The sequence below is a fragment of the Halichoerus grypus genome, chromosome 6 (genome assembly GCF_964656455.1).
Source record: "Halichoerus grypus chromosome 6, mHalGry1.hap1.1, whole genome shotgun sequence".
Classification (NCBI taxonomy): domain Eukaryota; kingdom Metazoa; phylum Chordata; class Mammalia; order Carnivora; family Phocidae; genus Halichoerus; species Halichoerus grypus.
Window position 1 is genome coordinate 54,335,513 of NC_135717.1, and position 19,119 is coordinate 54,354,631.

Below are 19,119 nucleotides of genomic sequence, written 5' to 3' on the forward strand. Positions count from 1 at the left end.
ATAACAGCCCCCAGACCAAGCTGTGCAGCCAGTGAGCCGCGGGTTACCACGGCAACCGTGAGGTCTCGCGAGACCGGCGTTGCGCCTGCGCACTGCCGCCGTAGGACTGCGTCCTGAGCCTCCCAGCCACATTCCCAGACTCAGGGCTTTTATAGTTCGGTCTTCGCGAAGCTGTGGGCAGACTCTCGATTGTGAGTGACAAGGTGAGATGATGAGATGCGAAGCTCTCTGAGCATTTGGAAGGCGGGGCCAGGGAGGGCGAGGGCTCTGCGCACGCGCGTCGCACGTGGAGGTGGTGCGGTTGCCATCGTGAGTGGGAGCGGGGTGCGGGGGACGTAAGGGGACCGCAGGGGCGCGCCCCGGGTGGGATCCGGCCTGGGAGGCGGCAGAGTGCGGAGGGCGGCGGGCACGCGAGGTCCCGAGGTCTTCCCCGAGACCCCTGTCTCTCGGGCCGCCCCGCGTGAACGGGCGTACTTTCCTGGGCCTTGGTTTACTCTCCTCTGTCTGGAGCTGAGCATCTGTAGGGTACGGGAAATAGTAAGATAAAGCCCACCCTGGTCCTTCAGTGCTCCACAGCCTAGAACCGGGGACGGACCACAAAATAACTAGAGTTTGCGAATCTAAATAGTGAAGAATGAGGGCACTAGATACAGGGCAGCATGCACGGGGAGGGACTCTGGGACAGGAATGCAGCCAGCGGGGACTGGGGCTGTCCTCCCCTCCGCTACCGGATCTAGAGACCGGAGTCCTTCCTCTGCGTTACTCCCGGGTGATAGCACCAAGCCTGGTAGATTCTACCTCTTAACTATTTCAACTCTATGTATTTCTGTCCCATCCCCTCTGCGGCGACTCTAGTGCAGGCCACCGTCGTGCCTACTCTGGGAACCTCTTTGCTCCTTCCACTCTTGGCGAAGGACGCTTCCAGGCCGGGAATCCGCAAAGATCTTTTTGCAGTGCCTTTCAAATCATGGCACTCTTCTGTTTAAACGTTACAGTTGCTTCCCATTTATAAGGTTTGCAAGGACCTTCACCCTCTCGTCCTTGCTTCCTTTCCCTAATACCTCACCCTCTCTAGCATCTCTGCCTCAGCGACGTTGAACTTAATTCGTATCCTTAAAGTTGTTCCCTGGGATACTCTATTTCATACTCCCTTTGGCAGGCATTCTTCAGATGTAGGTTAAAAGGTCAATTTCTCCAGGACCTCTTTTCTGACTCCTTAAGCTAAGTTAGCTTCTGCTGTTTCCTTAGTATTCTGTAGTTCCCGGACTTGAATGTGCACATCTTAGTATGTTATTACCTGCTGATATGTCTTTTTCATGGATTCTAAGCACGGTGAGGCTAGTAACTGTTTTTACTTTAATACTTTATGGCTTGGTGTGTTGTGGATGATCCAGAAATACTTGCTGAAGAAAGGTGGTTGTGGGGGCTGAAGGTGGAAGGGACTAATGTGTATGAGGATGTGGTTAGAAACTGGTGGCCTCGTTCAACAGTAAGTGGTTCAGTGGCGGGGTGTAATCGTGCATGGTGGAAGAGGCTGGTGGATGATGAGGGCCAGAGTGTGGAGGGCCTTGTAGGTCACCTTAAAGGGTTTGCCCTTGATCCTGTATGTAGTGAATGCCTCCAAGACCTAGCTCAAAAGGCACCTCAGCAAAGCCTTCCTATTTTTCTCCTCCAAAACCATTGCGGCTTCTCATCAATCAGTACTTTGTTTTTGGATTATATGGTGTAAGAGTCTGCGTATCTGAACTACTTGGCTCTTGTCTCCCCGCGCTAGATTCTGAAGATGGGAGTTCGTGCCTAGCTTACTCTCCCTCCAGAGCATACAACTCTTAAGTATTTACTTAAGGATTTCCGCATTCTGTGCTGTTTGAGTGCTGAGGCCCATGAGCTGACTTGCAGTTTGGCAAGAGCTCTGTTAGATCCTATTTGTCTTGTCTTCCTGACCACCTTCAACCTGATGCCGGTCCTCTACCAAGGATTTGGCTGAGCTACTTCCTGACTCCCCGAGCTGGAGGGGAACAATGAGAAAATGGGGGATGAGGAGGGCCGTGCAGCAGGTACCAAGGCTCTGGCAGCACTGGCCTGAACGAAGTCTGACCCTGCCCGGAGGAGCTGAATTTTAGATTTCTGTTAGAAGTTGACTTAGCAGGTGCACTGGATGGAGACCAGTGGAGGTCAGAAAGCCGTTTCTCACGGCTGTCCAGGGTCAAGAGGCAGCCTGTCCTACTCCAGCTGTTCTAACCCTGTTCTGGATCAGACTCACCTGGACAGTTTATTTTTTTTTTACAAATACAGGGGCCCTGGTCCTATTCCCAGGGATTCCAATTCAGTACATCCACGATAAGGACCAACCATTTGTATGTTTTAAAAGGCAACAGGTTATTTTTGAGGTGCAGCCAGGATTGAAAAAGCATAAAGTTCGGGTTTGGAAAAACAATTGTGACTTTGGGCAAGGCATTTAACCCGACTGTTTCTTCACCCACACGTTAGGCAATTCTATAGGAATTTTGTGACAATCAAGTAATAGATGGAGAAAATGCCTTCTAGGTTCTGACACACTCCACAAAGACACCTGCTCTTTGCCATCAGTAGCCTGGTGAGTGGAAGTTCCATTGGAGAGGACTTAATTCTTAATTGTGCATGGGGCATTTTGGGCAAGGCAAGCCTCAGTGGGATAAATGAGCACCTGGAATGAGGGACTGTCTGGAGGGAGAAAATCTGGTCATCTGAAAATAGGGACAGTTCCAGATGCCAGACTTCTCGCGGGCTGGCTCATTTAACTTCCTTCAGTTTTGCCATGTAGGTCACTATGGTTCTTAGCTGAGCACCAGGAAGAAGCAAGGAATAAAACTGAGGGAAGACAAATGCACTTGCTCTGGGAAGGAGAGCCAAGATATGCTCCCTACATCAGTGGTTTATAACATTTTCCCAGGAAGGATCCTTCTTATTTTTCTTTAACGGATTCGTATTTTTGAGTTTCATCACAAAATTTCCCTAGTTTTCCTCAAGTTGCCAGCTGCAGAAGCAGTCAGCTTGGAATAACTGTCCAGAAGGGGGAATATATACCTGTGTATGTGGGAGATGTTTAAGGAAGGATATACAAGAAGCCTAGAGTTCAGGGAGGGAGGGAGACTTACAAAAGGGCATAGAATGAAAGTATCATTTGAATTTGTAATCGTGTACATAGATTACTATTCTGGTTCTTAAAAACCCACACCTGGTTGATTATAAACAGCAGAGGCTTCTGGGCCCACACAGCTTGGGGGCTCCGTGCAGGTGGACTTGTTCGCTGCCTGCACACAGGGGGTGCTCAGGGAGTCTTTGTGGGATGGAGGCCTAACTGGAGAGCAACTCAGAAAATGGTAACAGATTTGTAAGATTAATACCACACAGTCATTAAAAAAGATAATCATGAACAGGTAGAAACATGGAACATTTTTAATAAATGAAATAGGATTTCACTGTGATTGCAGTAATGCAAAACATTTATATATTACCTGTATAAGAATAAAGACAAAGTCATGAAAAAATGGGGAACATAAATTCCTTAATCTTAAAAGAGGTTTAGTGTATGGTCATGTCATTGGTTCTGTATAGTCAGGCTTGCTATAGCCTATCAGGAATCAGAAAGAGTACAAACAAGATATTCTTCTGACATGCACTGCTCATAACACGAATTTACTTTGTCGTCTGCTTCTTAGGAAAGATTTTCAGAATGGCTGCAGCCCCTCAAGCACCGGGGAGGGGCTCTGTTCGGAAGACAAGACCTTTAACGGTAAAGACAGCGCTGAACAACCCATATGCTATCTGCTGGAGTGCACTAGAGAGAGAAGACATGCACTTTATATTACACACCCTTGAAGACAGATTTAAATCGCTTGGGCTTCAGAAGACTGAGGATAAGAAGAAAAAGAAAAAACCGTTTTTAAAAAAACAAAGCCCAGACAAATGTAGCACAGAGGTTGATACGAGTGAGGATCAGAAGGAGAAACAACCAGGAGATAATGAGCAAGGGTCAGGGTGGACTCCTGTCCACATCAGGAAGCAGCTGACCATTGGCGTTAATGAGGTTACCAGAGCTCTGGAAAGGAATGGGCTGCTGCTGGTCCTAGTGTGTAAGTCAGCCAAGCCTGCGCTCATCACCTCACACCTGATTCAGTTAAGTTTGAGCAGATCCGTTCCTGCTTGTCAGGTTCCCCGTCTCAGCGAGACACTCGCACCTGTCATTGGCTTAAAATGTATCCTGGCCTTGGGGTTCAGAAAGGACACCACTGCCTTTGTTGATGAAGTCAAAGCCATAATTCCCCGAGTACCCAGTTTACACGTACCATGGCTTCAAGGCAGACTGGAAGACTCCAGGGAAAAATCAGACACTGAATCTTTGGAAAGCCAAGACAAAGAGATTTTGGAAACTTCCTTTGAAGACCTCTCTAAACATAAAAGGAAGCTTGTTGAAGGTCAGCAGGCTGTTGTGTTACAACCCCTTAAAATAAAGAAAGTGATTCCAAACCCCAATAAGATAAGGAAACCACCCAAAGGTAAAAAAACGACTTCAAAGTAATCTTCTATAAACTTGTCGTTTTGTATAGTTGTAAAACAACACTTCGTAAAGAAGCCTTGAAACTAATAAAATGTGTTATTTTTACATATATTCTTGGGGTACTTTTAGTAACATTCCTTTCATAGGTTTGAGACTGTATAAATAGGCTGACACTTAAAAACACTTAAGTGCAGAAAATATTCAAAAGTATGAATATCAAAACAAAAGTTTATTGAAACTAATTTCCATGCTTGTATAAATTCATTTTTTAAAAGCCTGGTACAGTGCTTGTAAGCAAGAAATTCTGTATCCTACAACACTTGACATCTTTCTATCAAAACTTGGAAAATGTGCCACAGTAAACAGGTTCTAGTTAGTAATGCAGATGAAACTGGATTGGAGATCAATCAGTTTTAAAAGAAAGATACTAAACACCAAGCAATAACATTGTCTTCAGAAACATATCAGGAAAAAATTATTTTTTTACTTCCTGTTGATCTGACTTTCTTTGTAGTAGGCATATGCATGAGCTTATAGGAAAAAGCCAGATGCGGTATTTTGAATGGTTGAAATTCACCCCTTTACGTGGTTAGCTTATTTCCTTGGAAAATTAACATGGGTAAAAAGTATGCTGATAATTAGGTCAAATGAGGCAGGAAGAGAATTAAATAAAGTGAGGAGCTTGAGGTCTCAGAGATGGGTTTGTGCAATTACTGGGGTTCTTCATGTTAGAAAATGGAGCATAATCAATCCTCTTTGTCTGTGTTAAAGTGTCTGCCATTTGCAGTATGTGTTTGGAAAAGGTCCTTTTGTAATTTAGGGGGAAGGTACTGGATTGCTAAAGTGTATTTTCAGCCTAAATTCTGGTTGACTCTTGGATTATGCCACCTCTGTTCTTTTAAATTTCACTAAATGCCATCTTGGCAAAAAAAAGGAGGGGATGGGGAGGGAAAGACACCTCATGGAATAGAGCATTTCCATTGTTGACAAAGATGAAGGACAATGTTTTTTTGAATCTCTAAGACACTGTATAATGCAGTGAAATTTAATTCTAGTAACTACTTTATAAACACAAGTAGTTTTATCAGTTTTCAATTTTGAAATGTTCATTGGTAATCTAAATTATAAAGAGGCCTTTTAAAGAGGAAAATATGCTATTTATTAATTACTGTATTAAAAGCATCTGAATTCTATAACAACTGGAATTATGTAAACAAAGGAAAAGTGCCAGTTTTATCACGACGTGAGCTTGTGATAAAATTACTGACTGGCAAGTCTGCAATCACCTGAAAACCTACATCATATAAGGCTGTGCCTTAAAAATGAATGGAACACAATTCCCAATGAGAGACTTGACTCCAGATTAAAATCCCATTTACTTCATTCTTGGTGTTTTGGTGGACTGGTTCAGTTTTGCTTCCGAAGCCACTCTCCTTCTGTTAAGAAAGAATGGTAATGCAGTGGAGTCGGAATCGTCCTATATGAGAAGTCTTCTCTAAGGCTCCAAAGAGGTAAACCCCGCCGGCCTGACTGTGCACTACTGTGCAGTCCCCGAGCCCCCTCTAGTGGTAGTCGCAGCTGTGGGTTTGTCTCTAGGACGATGGTGCAGAGTGGCTTTCAGCTCTAGTAAGTCAGGGACGACAATTTTTTTTTTTTTTTCCCCTGGTAAATATTTGAGGCCTTTTGGGCCATACAGTTCTGTCAGAATAACTCAACTCTGCCTCTGTAGCGTGAAGCAGCCACAGGCGATACGTAAGCCAACGAGTGTGGCTGTGTCCCAATAAAACTTTATGGATGCTGAGATTTGAGTGTCCTACAATTTTCACATGTCACAAAATGTTATTCCTTTGATTCCCCCCTTCCCGTATCCCCCCCGCTCTCCGCCCCATCCCAGCAACCATTCAAAGATGTGAAAACCATTCTTAGCTCATAGGCTGTACAGAAACAGGTGACAGGCTGGATCTAGCTCATGGGCCAGAGGTTGCTGGCTCCTACCTGATCTAAGAGATGACTGCTTTCATTTGACCACTTAGAACATAAAGGAAAGGCTGTCATGTTGTCTAAAATTAAATTTTTCTGGACAAAGAGCCTAGGCACTGGCACAGTAAAGGCGGGAAGAAGGATCTACTCTGTGGTATCGGAGTCAAAGCCAGTGCTCTGTGGCTTCGTTCGGCATATTCCTGCCCCTCCTTGGACTACCGGCGATATATACATATATATGTACACTGCGAAAACGGGGTTTTCAAATTCTAGATAAAAACACCATCAGTAACAAAATTATGAATACTTATTTACATATAAGATATTTTCCATTAGCATGACAGCTTTCATGATAAATTAAACTCAGCATAAAGGAATATGTGCAATTTTGCATAAGTAATAAAAAACATTCAAACTATCGATGTCCTGATAGCACTAATAAATTCCACTGAGCATTTCTTGTGACTTTAGAGCTTTTATTTTCTTTGCCTGACATCTCTGCTGCTGCTGAGAAGACATGAGTTTGTGCGGCAGCAGCGAAGTCTAGTCACTCACGGGTGTACTCTCAGCACGTGTTTGCACAAAACTTTGCTTTTGAACCAATCCACTGACTGCTGGAGATCAAAGTACACATCTGTGTGTTTATTTGGCAACTCTGCTTCTGGAGGAATAAATGTACTTCCCAGTCCCCAGTACATTTTTATCTCCCTCTATACTTGAACACCCACCTACTCCGTCACCGAGTTATGGAAGGTGCTGATTCCCTAAATGCTCCCAGGGATTCCGTGTAAGGTGACGGGAGCACACATTTTCCACATGGATCCTTTGTTCTGTTACATGGACAGACAGACCAACACTTAATAAAGAGAAATGCAGCAGTTTATCTCCACACAATAGCAAAGATTTTCTTACACAGTTCTGTGACTTCCCTTCAGTCCACAGAAAAACAGTCCCTTTTCTACTTAGTGGAAAAATACCTTCTCTTCATCAAGAGACAGCCCAAAGTCTGAAGATTAGAGGAATGTGCTCTCTGTACCCTTTCATCCCTCCTACAAATGGGTAAACAGTGAGAAAAAAGAATGTTAACATTCTAGCTAGAAATATGTACTATTGGTCACATATGGGTGGTTTTTTTTTCATCTTTTCTGATTGTTACCGACTACATCGATTTCACTTAAGTTGTGCTTTTATTCTTCTTTGGAATGGCAGTTCCAGGAATCATTAAATAGAATATTAACAAATGATGATGTCAGAGTTCTAGAAATAGAAATATCCATCTATTGTAATACTAGTCCAACCTAAAGGGAGGGAAGAAACAGAATGGTAAGAACAGGTAAGTGAGAAAAAATAAATTATAGTACAATAGCTCTGTATTTTTTAAAAGCTACTAAAAAAACGCCTTAATCCTAAGGGCAGCAAGTATGGGATTTCCTAGGGACATTTATTAGGTTTATAAAGGGTGTAGCTATTGCACGTACCTTTTCAGAATCTGTTCCTGGACATCTCCAGTTGTACAAGTAATACTGCAAATTGCCATCTCCTATGCCAAATTTGAGTTTTTCCAAGAAGGTCTTATTTTCCATCAAATCTAGTGCATTGAATACATCAAATCCTTTCTGCCAATGTAAAAAGGATTTCAAATTTTAAACATCAAAGGACTAGAGTGTTTTCTATTATTATGTACTGCAGTGTACCGTTTTATTCCTCTACTAATAGCTCGAATATGCATTTTTAACAAGGTTTAATGTCTACATTCTATGTATAGGTTAAGAACTCAGTTCAAAACTGTCTTAGGATATTTTCAGAAGGAACATTTGCCCAGGGGGCTCCATCTCCAGAGCTGTTAGTTATGGGCCTTTTGAAGTTCTGACTGAGCTAAAGCTTTAAAGACTTTAAATGTGTACTTGGTCTTGGGCTGATGCTGGGAAATAAATTTAGTAAAATTTTAGTAGTAAAAATTGTATTTCTTGAAAATGTTACGTAAAAATACTATGCAAAATGTGGTATAGATTTCTATTTCTCAGGGGTTTTACCTTAAATCATTTATTATTGGCCTTTTTTGGGGGGAAGTAGTTGAAAAAGAGCAACAGGATCAAAGAATCATAGGATAATGTTGATTTGGAGATGGAAGAGTACTATGTTAAAAAAATGTTTTCAGTTTATCAAAGAAGACACTTTTGACATGTTGTTCTCAATTTCTCATGAATAATATTTTCTCATGTCCAGTAATTACACTGAAGTAACTGTCAGCTAATTTCAACTTCTTTAAAAAAAAAAGGTTTATTTGTAGCAAGAATTTAACAATTATCCTAACTACCACACTAAGGAAATAGAAAAATATTGCAAATATAGTAGAGCACATTTTGAATTTAATTCATTTTAAATGCCTTTCTTTTTAATACTAAACTCCTTAATTTTAAAAATAAAATTCCTTTAATTTTAAAATTCAGAGACTATTTAAGTTGAAGTTCAAAAAAGTCTCCTGTTGCTAATTATGCACTGCAACACGAACATGTATATTCCTTTTATCAAGGTACCATGTATTTTTCCTATATTCCTTGTATTATGGGTTTTATGCATTCTTCTATAAGGGTTAAGAGTTTCTAATTTGCACAAAATACCTTTTTGGCTAAGCTGCAATAGAATCAACGATACAAACAGCCTCTGAAGTTTTAAAAGAAAACTCTTATCAAAATTCTCGGACGGTCAACAGTAACAAATATCTCAAATGAATTGCACCCGTGCAGAAGGAGCTCTAGTAAGAGGTTTTATATACTTTGGCACACATATTTGGAGAAACACCCAGGACAAAAAGGGAGGGGGCCGCTTACCAATTTGGCTATAATGAGCGCATCACTCATGAGGTCCAGCAGGGGCGTCTCCGTGTGAATGTTGTAGAAGGAGTAGGCGGCCTTGAGGCTCTTGTGCGCAGGGTGGTGCATGACTGTGGAGGGGAGTGTGTAGAAGCTCAGGAAGTCAGTTAGTTTACCACTGGAGTTCTAAAGGACAAAGGTAACGTCAGGTAAATACCTCCTTGAACATGCTGCATCCACGCATTTAAGCTCACTTTTTGATTTTTGACGTGTACCGTAACTTGCTGTTAGAACAAAAAGCAACAACTCCTACTACCTCTCTCTCAGCAGTCTGTTTGGGGGCCCCGAGGGTGGGCTGGGTAGAACCTGAGAAGAGCACGGTGTTGTACCTTTCTTAGCCTACTGGTAGCTGGCTGTCTGCATAACATTCTTAAGAAGCAGAATGTTCTTTTATTTTTATTTATTTTTTTAAAGATTTTATTTATTTATATGACAGAGAGAGACACAGTGAGAGACGGAACACAAGCAGGGGGAGCGGGAGAGGGAGAAGCAGGCTTCCCACGGAGCAGGGAGCCCCATGTGGGACTCGATCCCAGGACCCTGGGACCATGACCTGAGCCGAAGGCAGACACATAACGACTGTGCCACCCAGGCGCCCCAGAAGGAGAACGTTCTAAAAGGAAAGTTTCCTCTAGCTCAACTCCGGAGTCTCCCTAGACCTAGGGAACAGGGATGAAAGTAGATTCACTGTTTTTGTAGAAACAAAAGCTCTAGGGATTGGAAGGCTGCCTTTTCCAACTCAAAGATACCGTATCATACTAACATCTTCTTGGCACAAAGCAAGAATTGTATCAGCGTAAAGTGAAGGTGTAGAGAGTCTGGAAGCTGTTTTGAGAAACTTGTGAAAGGCATCAGTACCACACCCGAACATGCACCTGTGAATCTGAAGCCACCAAAAATCAAAAGGGACGCAAACGATGGTCTTGGTTTCATCATCACTGGGATACCTGTTAATACAAGAAATGAGCCAGTACTGTTTGCATTGCTTTAATTAGCTGTGGTGGCCTACACAGTTGGCATACAACTCAAACTATGCTATGCCTGAATTACACAGCTGAACAGGCTATACCACATGTATGCTCTTGCTAGTATTTCTTTCACCCGAAAAGAAAATTCCATATGGATGCATTATTTGGCTTTTGAATGCTTCTGATTTATGAAACCGTTTTTCAGTCACTAAGAAATTAAAGACATCTCGCTAAAGTGATTCTCTACTGCTCTGTATTAGCAGCTCAGTATTCGTGATGAATTGAAGACCTAAACTTTCAGCTTCAATACGGATTTTCGGCTCAAAAAATTGAAACTGAAAACCAAAACTCACTGGATGGGCTCAGTAGTGGAGTAGAGATGACAGAGGACAGAAATCACTGCACTTGAAGAATTCAGTAGAATTTACCCAGTCTGAACACGAGAGAGAAAACAGACTGAAAAAAAAAAATGAATTAAGTCTTGGGGATCGTGGGACAGTAACAAAGATCCGACATTCCTATCACTGGAGTCCCAGAAGAGAAAGAAAAATGTGGGGGCTGTGAAAAAAATGGGTGAAAGCTTCCCAGATTTGGCAAAACACACACAACAGAATCAAGAAGCTGAGTGAACCTTAACAGGAAAAACCCAAAGAAATCTACTCCAGGATGCATCCTAATTAAATTTCTGAAAACTAAAGACAAAAGCCTTGAAAGTAGTCACAGAGAAAAGGCATTACCTACAAGAGAATACCACTTTATATGACAGCAGATTTCTCATATGAAACCACAGAGGCCAGAAGGAAGTGGAACATTTTTTTGTTTGTTTTTTTAAGTAGGCTGCATGCCCAGTGTGGAGCCCTGTGCGGGGCTTGAACTCAGGATCCTGAGATTAAGACCCCAGCTGAGATCGAATTGGACACGTAAACTGACTGAGCCACCCAGGCACCCCAGTGGCACATTTTTAAAAAATTTATTTATTTGAGAGGGAGCATGCGCAAGCACACACGAGTCCGTGGAGGAACAGAGGGAGAGCGAGAGAATCTTGAGCATACTCCACGCTGAGTGTGGAGCCCCATGTAGGGCTCAATCTCACAACCCTGAGAGATCATGACCTGAACTGAACCTTGACTGACTGTGCCCCCCAGGCACCCTCCAGTGGCACAACATTTTTAAGGGCTGAAAGAAACGAATGATCAGCCATGAATTCTGCATCTGGTGAAACTATTCTTCAGGAATGAAGGAGAAATAAGGACATTCTCAGACAAATGAAAACTAAAAGACTTTGTTGCTAGCAGACATACCTTTAAGACCGGCCAAAGAACATTCTCCAAACAGAAATGCAATAATAACAGAAGAAATCTTAGAGTGTCAGGAAGAAGGAACAACAGAGCAGAACTCTTGTTATATGCTGTAAACTATGCTTCTCCTCATGAGTTTTCTAAATCTACTTGACGACTGAAACACAAGTTGTAACACCATCTGATACTCAAAGACAATATTTAAAAAGTCAAGAAGATAAAGGGATCTGATGGAAGTAAGGTCACTTGACGTGATAAAATGTTGACACCAATCAACTGTGATAAGTCACCATATTCCTATATATAGGAATACTCAGAGTAACCATCATACAAACTACACAAATACGCTCAAACGCACCATAAATACATCAAGACAGAATCCTAAAAAAATATTCAAGTAACCCCTAAGAAGGCAAGGAAAAAGAAACAAGAGGAATAAGAATCAGAGGAAACAAACAGAAAACAAATAATAAAATGGCAGACTTAAGCTCTAGCCTATCAGGAATTATCAAATATAAAGGGTCTAAATATAACAATCAAAAGAAAGACTGGCAGAGTGGATAAACAAACACGGTTCAACCACATGCTGTTTGTAAGAAACTTTCAGTTCAATGACGTAGATAAGCTGAAAGTAAAAGGGCTGTAAGAGATATACCATGCACTACTTTAATCTTAAAGTAGTAGGAATGATGGGGTGCCTGGGTGGCGCAGCTGGTTAAGCATCTCCGACTCTTGATTTTGGCTCAGGTTGTGACCTCGGGGTTGTGAGACAGCCCCATGTTGGGCACCACGCTCAGGGCCGAGTCTGCTTAAGTTTCATTCTCCCTCTCCCTCTGCCCCTCCCCACCATGCATGCTCTCTCTCTCAAATAAATCTTTAAAACAGTAGGAGTGACTATATTTATATCCAATAAAGTAGAGTTCACACAAAGAAAATTACTAGAGACAAAGAGGGGTATTACATTCTGATAAAAAGACTGATCCCCTGAGAAGACATAAAGGTCCTATATGTATTAAGTACTAAACAGGACCCTCAGAATACATAAAAAAAAAAACCCTGATAGACGTGGAAGGAGAAATAGACAAGTCCAAAGATATAGCTGGGGACTTGCACACCCTCTCATCAACTGACAGAGCTGCTAGAAAGAAAATCATCAAGGAGGTAGAAAATCTGAATAATATAATAGGATCTAAATGACATACATAGAACACTCCACCTAAAAAGAGTAGAATATACACTTCACACACATTCACCAAGATAGACCATTTGGGCCTAAAATAAGCCTCAAGAACCTTAACAGAGCTGAAATCATACAGAGTGTCTTCTCCAACATAATGGAATGAAACTAGAAATCAATAGGAAATCTCTCAGAAGTCAAAGTTGAACAACAGAATTCTAAATAATCCAAGGCTCAAAGAGGAAGTTTCAAAATAAATTTAAAAAAATACAGGGGCACCTGGGTGGCCCATTTGGTTAAGCATCTGCCTTCGGCTCAGGTCATGATCTCAGGGTCCTGGGATGGAGCCCTACATCGGGCTCCCTGCTCCACGGGAAGCCTGCTTCTCCCTCTCTCTCTGCCCCTCACCCCCCTGCTCGTGTGCACTCTCTGTCTGTCTCTCAAATAAATAAAATCTTTAAAAATAAACAAATACATATATACATAGAACCAAATGAAAATGAAAATATGACATACCAAAATATGTAGGATGAAGCTAGAGCAGTGCAGGGAGGGACATTTATAGAACTACATGCTTACACTATAACAGGGAAAGGTCTCAATGATCTAAATCCCTCCCTCAAGGGACAAGAAAAGGAAGAGCAAAAGAAGCCCAAAGCAAGCAGAAGGAAGGAAATAATAAACATAAGATCAGAAATCAATGACACTGAAAACAGGAAAACAGAAAATCAATAAAACAAAAGCCTTGTTCTTTGGGGGGGAATCAAAATTGATTTGATATAACACTAACAAGACCAACAAACATAAAAAGAGAAAAGATACAAATCGTCAATATCAGGAATGAAATAAACATTATCACTATAAATCCTTTGGCCAAACAGACACATGAAGAAGTGCTCAACATCACTCAGCATCAGGGAAATCCAAATCAAAACCTCAATGAGATACCACCTCACACCAGTCAGAATGGCTAAAATTAACAAGTCAGGAAGCGACAGATGTTGGTGAGGATGTGGAGAAAGAGGAACCCTCCTACACTGTTGGTGGGAATGCAAGCTGGTGCAGCCACTCTCAAAAACAGTATGGAGGTTCCTCAAAAAGTTGAAAATAGAACTACCCTACGACCCAGCAATTGCACTACTGTGTATTTACCCCAAAGATACAAATGTAGTAATCCAAAGGGGCACCTGCACTCCAATGTTTATAGCAGCAATGTCCAGAATAGCCAAACTATGGAAAGAGCCCAGATATCCATCAACAGATGAGTAGATAAAGAAGATGTGGTATATATTTACAATGGAATATTATGCAGCCATCAAAAAATAAAATCTTTCCATTTGCAACAATGTGGATGGAACTAGAGGGTATTATGCTAAGTGAAATAAGTCAATCAGAGAAAGATAAGTATCATATGATCTCACTGATATGAGGATTTTGAGAAACAAGACAGAGGATCATAGGGGAAGGGAGGGAAAAATGAAACAAGACCAAACCAGAGAGGGAGACAAACCATAAGAGACTCTTAATCTCAGGAAACAAACTGAGGGTTGCTGGAGTGGAGGGGGTGGGAGAGATGCGGTGGGTGGGTGATGGACATTGGGGAGGGTATGTGCTATGGTGAGCGCTGTGAATTGTGTAAGACTGATGAATCACAGACCTGTACCCCTGAAACAAATAATACATTACATGTTAATAAAAAAATTTAAAAAAAAATCCTTTGGCCAGTAAAAGGACAAAAGAATAATTAAGCAACTTTACTCTTATAAATTTGACAATCTAGAAGAAATGGACCAATTCCTCAAGAACCACAGCCTATTAAAATGCAATCAAGATGAAATAGATCACTTGAATAGTCCTATACCATTACAGAAATGGAACTTACTTTAACAAAAAAGAATTCTCTAAGGTCAGACGGTGTCAAGTGGAGAATTCTAGCAAATATTTAAAGTATTATCACCAATTCTATACAATCTCTTCTAGAAGAAAAGGGAGGGAACACTTCCCAACTCATTTTATGAGGCCGGAATTACCCTGATACCAAAACCAGACAAAAGCAGTATTAAAAAAAAAAAGGAGAAACTGCAGACCAGTATCTCTGTTGAACTCAACAAATACTCAAAATGTTAGCAATCCAAATCCAACAATGTATAAAAAAATTTATACACCATAACCAAATGGGTTTTTTCTAGGAATGCCAAGAGTAGTCAAACATGTGAAAATCAACCACTGTAATATACCACATCAACAGACTAAAGAAGAAAAATCACATGATCATATCAATTGAAGCAGAAATAGCAATGGACAAAATCCAACACCCATTCATGATAAGAACTCAGCAAGTTAGGAATCAGGGAAATTCTCTCAAATTGGTAAGAAGCATCTACAAAAATCCTCCAGCTAATGCCACGCCTCATGGCAGAAGACTGAATGCTTTTCCACTAATACCAGTAACAAGGATGTCGACCTTTACCACTCTTATTCAACAAAGTACTGGGAGATCTACCCCCTGCAATAAGGCAAGAAGAACAAATAGATGGGAAGGGAAGAAATGTAATTGTCCCTATTTGCAGGTGACATGACTGTCTATGTAGAAATCCCAAGAAATCTACACATAAACTCCTGGACCTATTAAGTGATTTCAGCAAGGATGCAGGATACAAGATCAACACAGAAGAAGCAACTGCACTCTATGCACTGACAATGAACATGCAGAAACCAAAATTAAAGACATAATACTATTTATAATTGCTCTAAGGAAAATCAAATATGTAAGGTATACACTTAAGAAAACATATACAGGATCTGGATGCTGAATATCATTAAATGCTGATAAAATTCAAAAGTTCTAAATAAATATAGAGACATATCGTGTTCATGGACTGGAAGACTCATGAATTCTCAAATTAATCTAAAGATTTAATGTCATTCTTATCAAAATCCCAGCAAGGTACTTCATAGACAAAAACAAGCTTATTCTGAAATTTATATGGAAGGGTGAAAGAAATAGATTAAAACAATCTTGACAGAAAGAATGAAGTGGGACGAATCACTCTCCCTATCAAGATTTATACAGAACTATAGTAATCAAGACAGTGTGGTGTTGGTGGGGGGACAGACACCAGAGATCAATGGAACAGAAGAGAGAACCCAGAAATAGAGCCCAATATAAATATTAGCATTCAACATATGGAAAAACCTTTAGAAACCAAGAAGATTACAGGTAAAAAAAGGCAAAGTATATGCCCGGCATAAAAATGGCTAGCAGATTTATGAGATGATGTTCAAATTCATTAGTAATAAGAACATACAAATTAAAAACAAGATATCACTTGATACCCATCAGACTGGCCTAAATTTAAAGTCTGGTAATAATCAAATGTGCGCGAGGATCTGTGGAAACAGGACCTCCCCAACACTGCTAGGAGATACTCTGATGAGCTGTATGACAACATAGCTCGACCTCTGAGTATATACCCGAGGGCAGCAGTTCTCAAAATGTGGTCTGTGAACCCCTGTGGGTATCTGAGACCCTTCCAGAAGTCCGAGGAATCAAAACGATTTTCCTAACAGCACTACGAAGTTATCTGCCTTGTTCACTGTGTGGACATCTGCACCAAGAATGCAGGAGCGATGGTGCCACCACCATCCGGGCCTCGGCACCAAACCGTGCCGGTGGTCTTCTTACTCTTCACCACCACACACTCACGGTTTAAAAAAAAAAAAAAAGGTTTCACTTAAGCACGTCCTTGAATAAGAATTCTTAACGGTATTAACTCCCGACACTTAACAACTCATCCTTTCCCATCCTGTGTGATGGCATGGGATGAAGCACACAAAGCAGTTCTGTTGCCTACTGAAAGGGCAGTCTTTTTATTTTTCTAGGAAAACTCTCATTTTCCTTGAGTTTGCTGTCTCAAAGAGAAGCCTGTAGGCGACAGAGGTGTGAGCTGAACTAGCCACTTTTTTCATGGAACACCACTCAAAAAGAGGACTAACAAACTCCGGTCATTGAAACTTGGGTATTTGGCACATCTTGGAAATCAATGATGCGATCCTATCACTTCAAGGAAAATATTGGTGGGATTTGTTGCCAGTGATAAAATTTGAGCTTTCAGAGTACAACTTTGTCTGGAAAAACCTGTATCCTCCACCATGAACTGTATTATATACTTTTCTGATGACAATGGTGGGGATATCAATGAATGAGACTTTTTGATATTATATAATGAACTGTTAGCATCTAGAAGATCTTTTTAACTCAGTGAATCGGTATTTTCCAAATGATTAATATATGATGTTACAAACTCGTACACTGGTAAAGGAATGATCAAAGGACAAGACAGACCAATGGATTTTAATCAAACAGAGTATGCAAAGTTCATTAATATGCTTTCAGGTAGAGAATATTCAAAACAATCTGAATAGGCTACTAAAATATTCATTCTTTTCCATATCGTCAATACTTCATGTGAAGGATTTTTTTTCACACACGTCGGCCAAAATAATTTATCACAATAGACAGAATGCAGAAGTAGATATGAGAGCCCAGCTGTCGTCTAGTAAATCAGACATTAAGAGATATGCAAAAATATAAAACATACCATTCTTAATTTTGTTGCTTTGGGAAACAGTTATTTTTCATAAAAAATATGTTATTTAGGTAACGTGTTTATTATTGTTATTAAATGAAATATATATTTTTTCAATTATTTATTCTCTTTCAAAACTAAGATATAATTGACATATAACATTATATTACTTTCAAGTGTACAAGATAATGATTCGATATTTGTATACATTGCAAAATGATCACCACAGTAAGTTTAGTTAAAATCTACCACCGCATGTAGTAACAACTTTTTTTGTGATAAGAACTTTTAAGGTCTGCTCCCTTAGCAACTTTCAAATATGCGACACAGTCTTAACTATAGTCACCATGCTGTACATTACATCCTCATGACTTATTTATTTTATAACTGGAAACTTGTACCTTTTGACCCTCTTCAACCATTTCGCCCACCCTCTACGTCTGGCAACCACCAATCCTGTTTTCTCCATCTGTGAATTTTGGATTGTTTTTTTTTTTTTTATTCTACATATAAGTGAGATCATACAGCATTTGGCTTTCTCTGATTTATAAAATAATATTAAAAATCTTTGCTTCAATTTTCAATGTAGTAAGTACCTGTAAATATAATCCACAAAAATAAAAGCTCTTTGGGGTCCTCAATAATTCTTCAGAGTGAATGAGTCCTGAGATCAAAAACTTTGAGAACTGCTGTCCTGGAGAAACTAACCACAAATGCATAAAGATTTGTGCTTAAACTTTTGCATAGTAAAGGAAATAGTCGAGAAAACCAAAAAACAACCGACAGAATCGGAGAGGATATTTGCAAATGACATATCAGATAAAGGGCTAGTATCTAAAATCTATAAAGAACTTATCAAACTCAACACCCAAAGAACAAATAATCCAATCAAGAAATGGGCAGAAGACACGAAAAGACTTTTCTGCAAAGAAAACATCCAAATGGCCAACAGACACATGAAAAAGTGCTCAACATCACTCAGCATCAGGGAAATACAAATCAAAACCTCAATGAGATACTACCTGACATGGGTCAGAATGGCTAAAATTAGCAAGTCAGGAAATGACAGATGTTGGCGAGGATGCGGAGAAAGGGGAACCCTCTTACACTGTTGGTGGGAGTCTAAGCTGGTGCAGCCACTCTGGAAAACAGTATGGAGGTTCCTCAAAAAGCTGCAAATAGAGCCACCCTATGACCCACAACTGCACTACGAGGGATTTACCCCAAAGATACAAATGTAGTGATCCAAAGGGGCACCTGCACCCCAATGTTTATAGCAGCAATGTCCACAATAGCCAAACTATGGAACGAGCCAAGATGTCCATTGACAGATGAATGGATAAAGAAGACGTGGTTCATATATACAAGGGAATATTACTCAGCCATCAAAAATTTGAAATGTTGCCATTTGCAATGACATGGATGGAACTACAGGGTATTATGCTAAGTGAAATAAGACAGTCGGAGAAAGACAAATACCATATGATCTCACTCATATGTGGAATTTAAGAAACAAAACAGGATCACAGGGCGAAGGGAGGGAAAAATAAAACAAGACGAAATCAGAGAAGGAAACAAACCATAAGAGACTCTTAATCATAGGAAACAAACTGAGGGTTGCTGGAGGGGAGGTGGGTGGGGGAATGGGGTAACTAGATGATGGACATTAAAATGGAGGGCACATGATGTATTGA

At 40.6% G+C, this 19,119-nt stretch overlaps 2 protein-coding genes across 7 annotated transcripts in view; one reads left to right on the forward strand and one right to left on the reverse strand.

The window, feature by feature from the left end:
- Nucleotides 1-63: 63 nt before the first annotated feature.
- RPP38 (ribonuclease P/MRP subunit p38) lies at nt 64-4,651 on the forward strand. 4 transcript variants are annotated; one of them, XM_036097035.2, is made up of 3 exons: nt 245-309; nt 2,491-2,596; nt 3,702-4,651. In XM_036097035.2, exon 3 carries the CDS (start codon nt 3,716-3,718, stop codon nt 4,559-4,561), a length of 846 nt encoding a protein of 281 aa, XP_035952928.1. In that variant the 5' UTR covers nt 245-309; nt 2,491-2,596; nt 3,702-3,715; the 3' UTR covers nt 4,562-4,651. The 4 variants fall into 4 exon arrangements, with proteins under 4 accessions (XP_035952925.1, XP_035952929.1, XP_035952928.1 ...); XM_078075176.1 differs by lacking the exon at nt 245-309 and adding an exon at nt 1,108-1,332; XM_036097032.2 differs by lacking the exons at nt 245-309; nt 2,491-2,596 and adding an exon at nt 64-203.
- A 2,730-nt stretch (nt 4,652-7,381) lies between these two features.
- Nucleotides 7,382-19,119, reverse strand: part of NMT2 (N-myristoyltransferase 2) — a 63,348-nt gene continuing 51,610 nt past the window's right edge. For 2 of the 3 annotated variants that reach the window (XM_036097030.2, XM_036097029.2), the window contains 3 exons: nt 9,352-9,519; nt 7,999-8,136; nt 7,382-7,818 (listed from right to left, as the gene is read on the reverse strand). In XM_036097030.2, coding sequence (XP_035952923.1) covers nt 7,798-7,818; nt 7,999-8,136; nt 9,352-9,519 — 327 coding nt within the window. In that variant the 3' untranslated portion in view covers nt 7,382-7,797. Of the gene's footprint in view, nt 7,819-7,998; nt 8,137-9,351; nt 9,520-19,119 lie in introns of those variants that run through there. The other variant, XM_036097031.2, reaches the window with a different exon arrangement.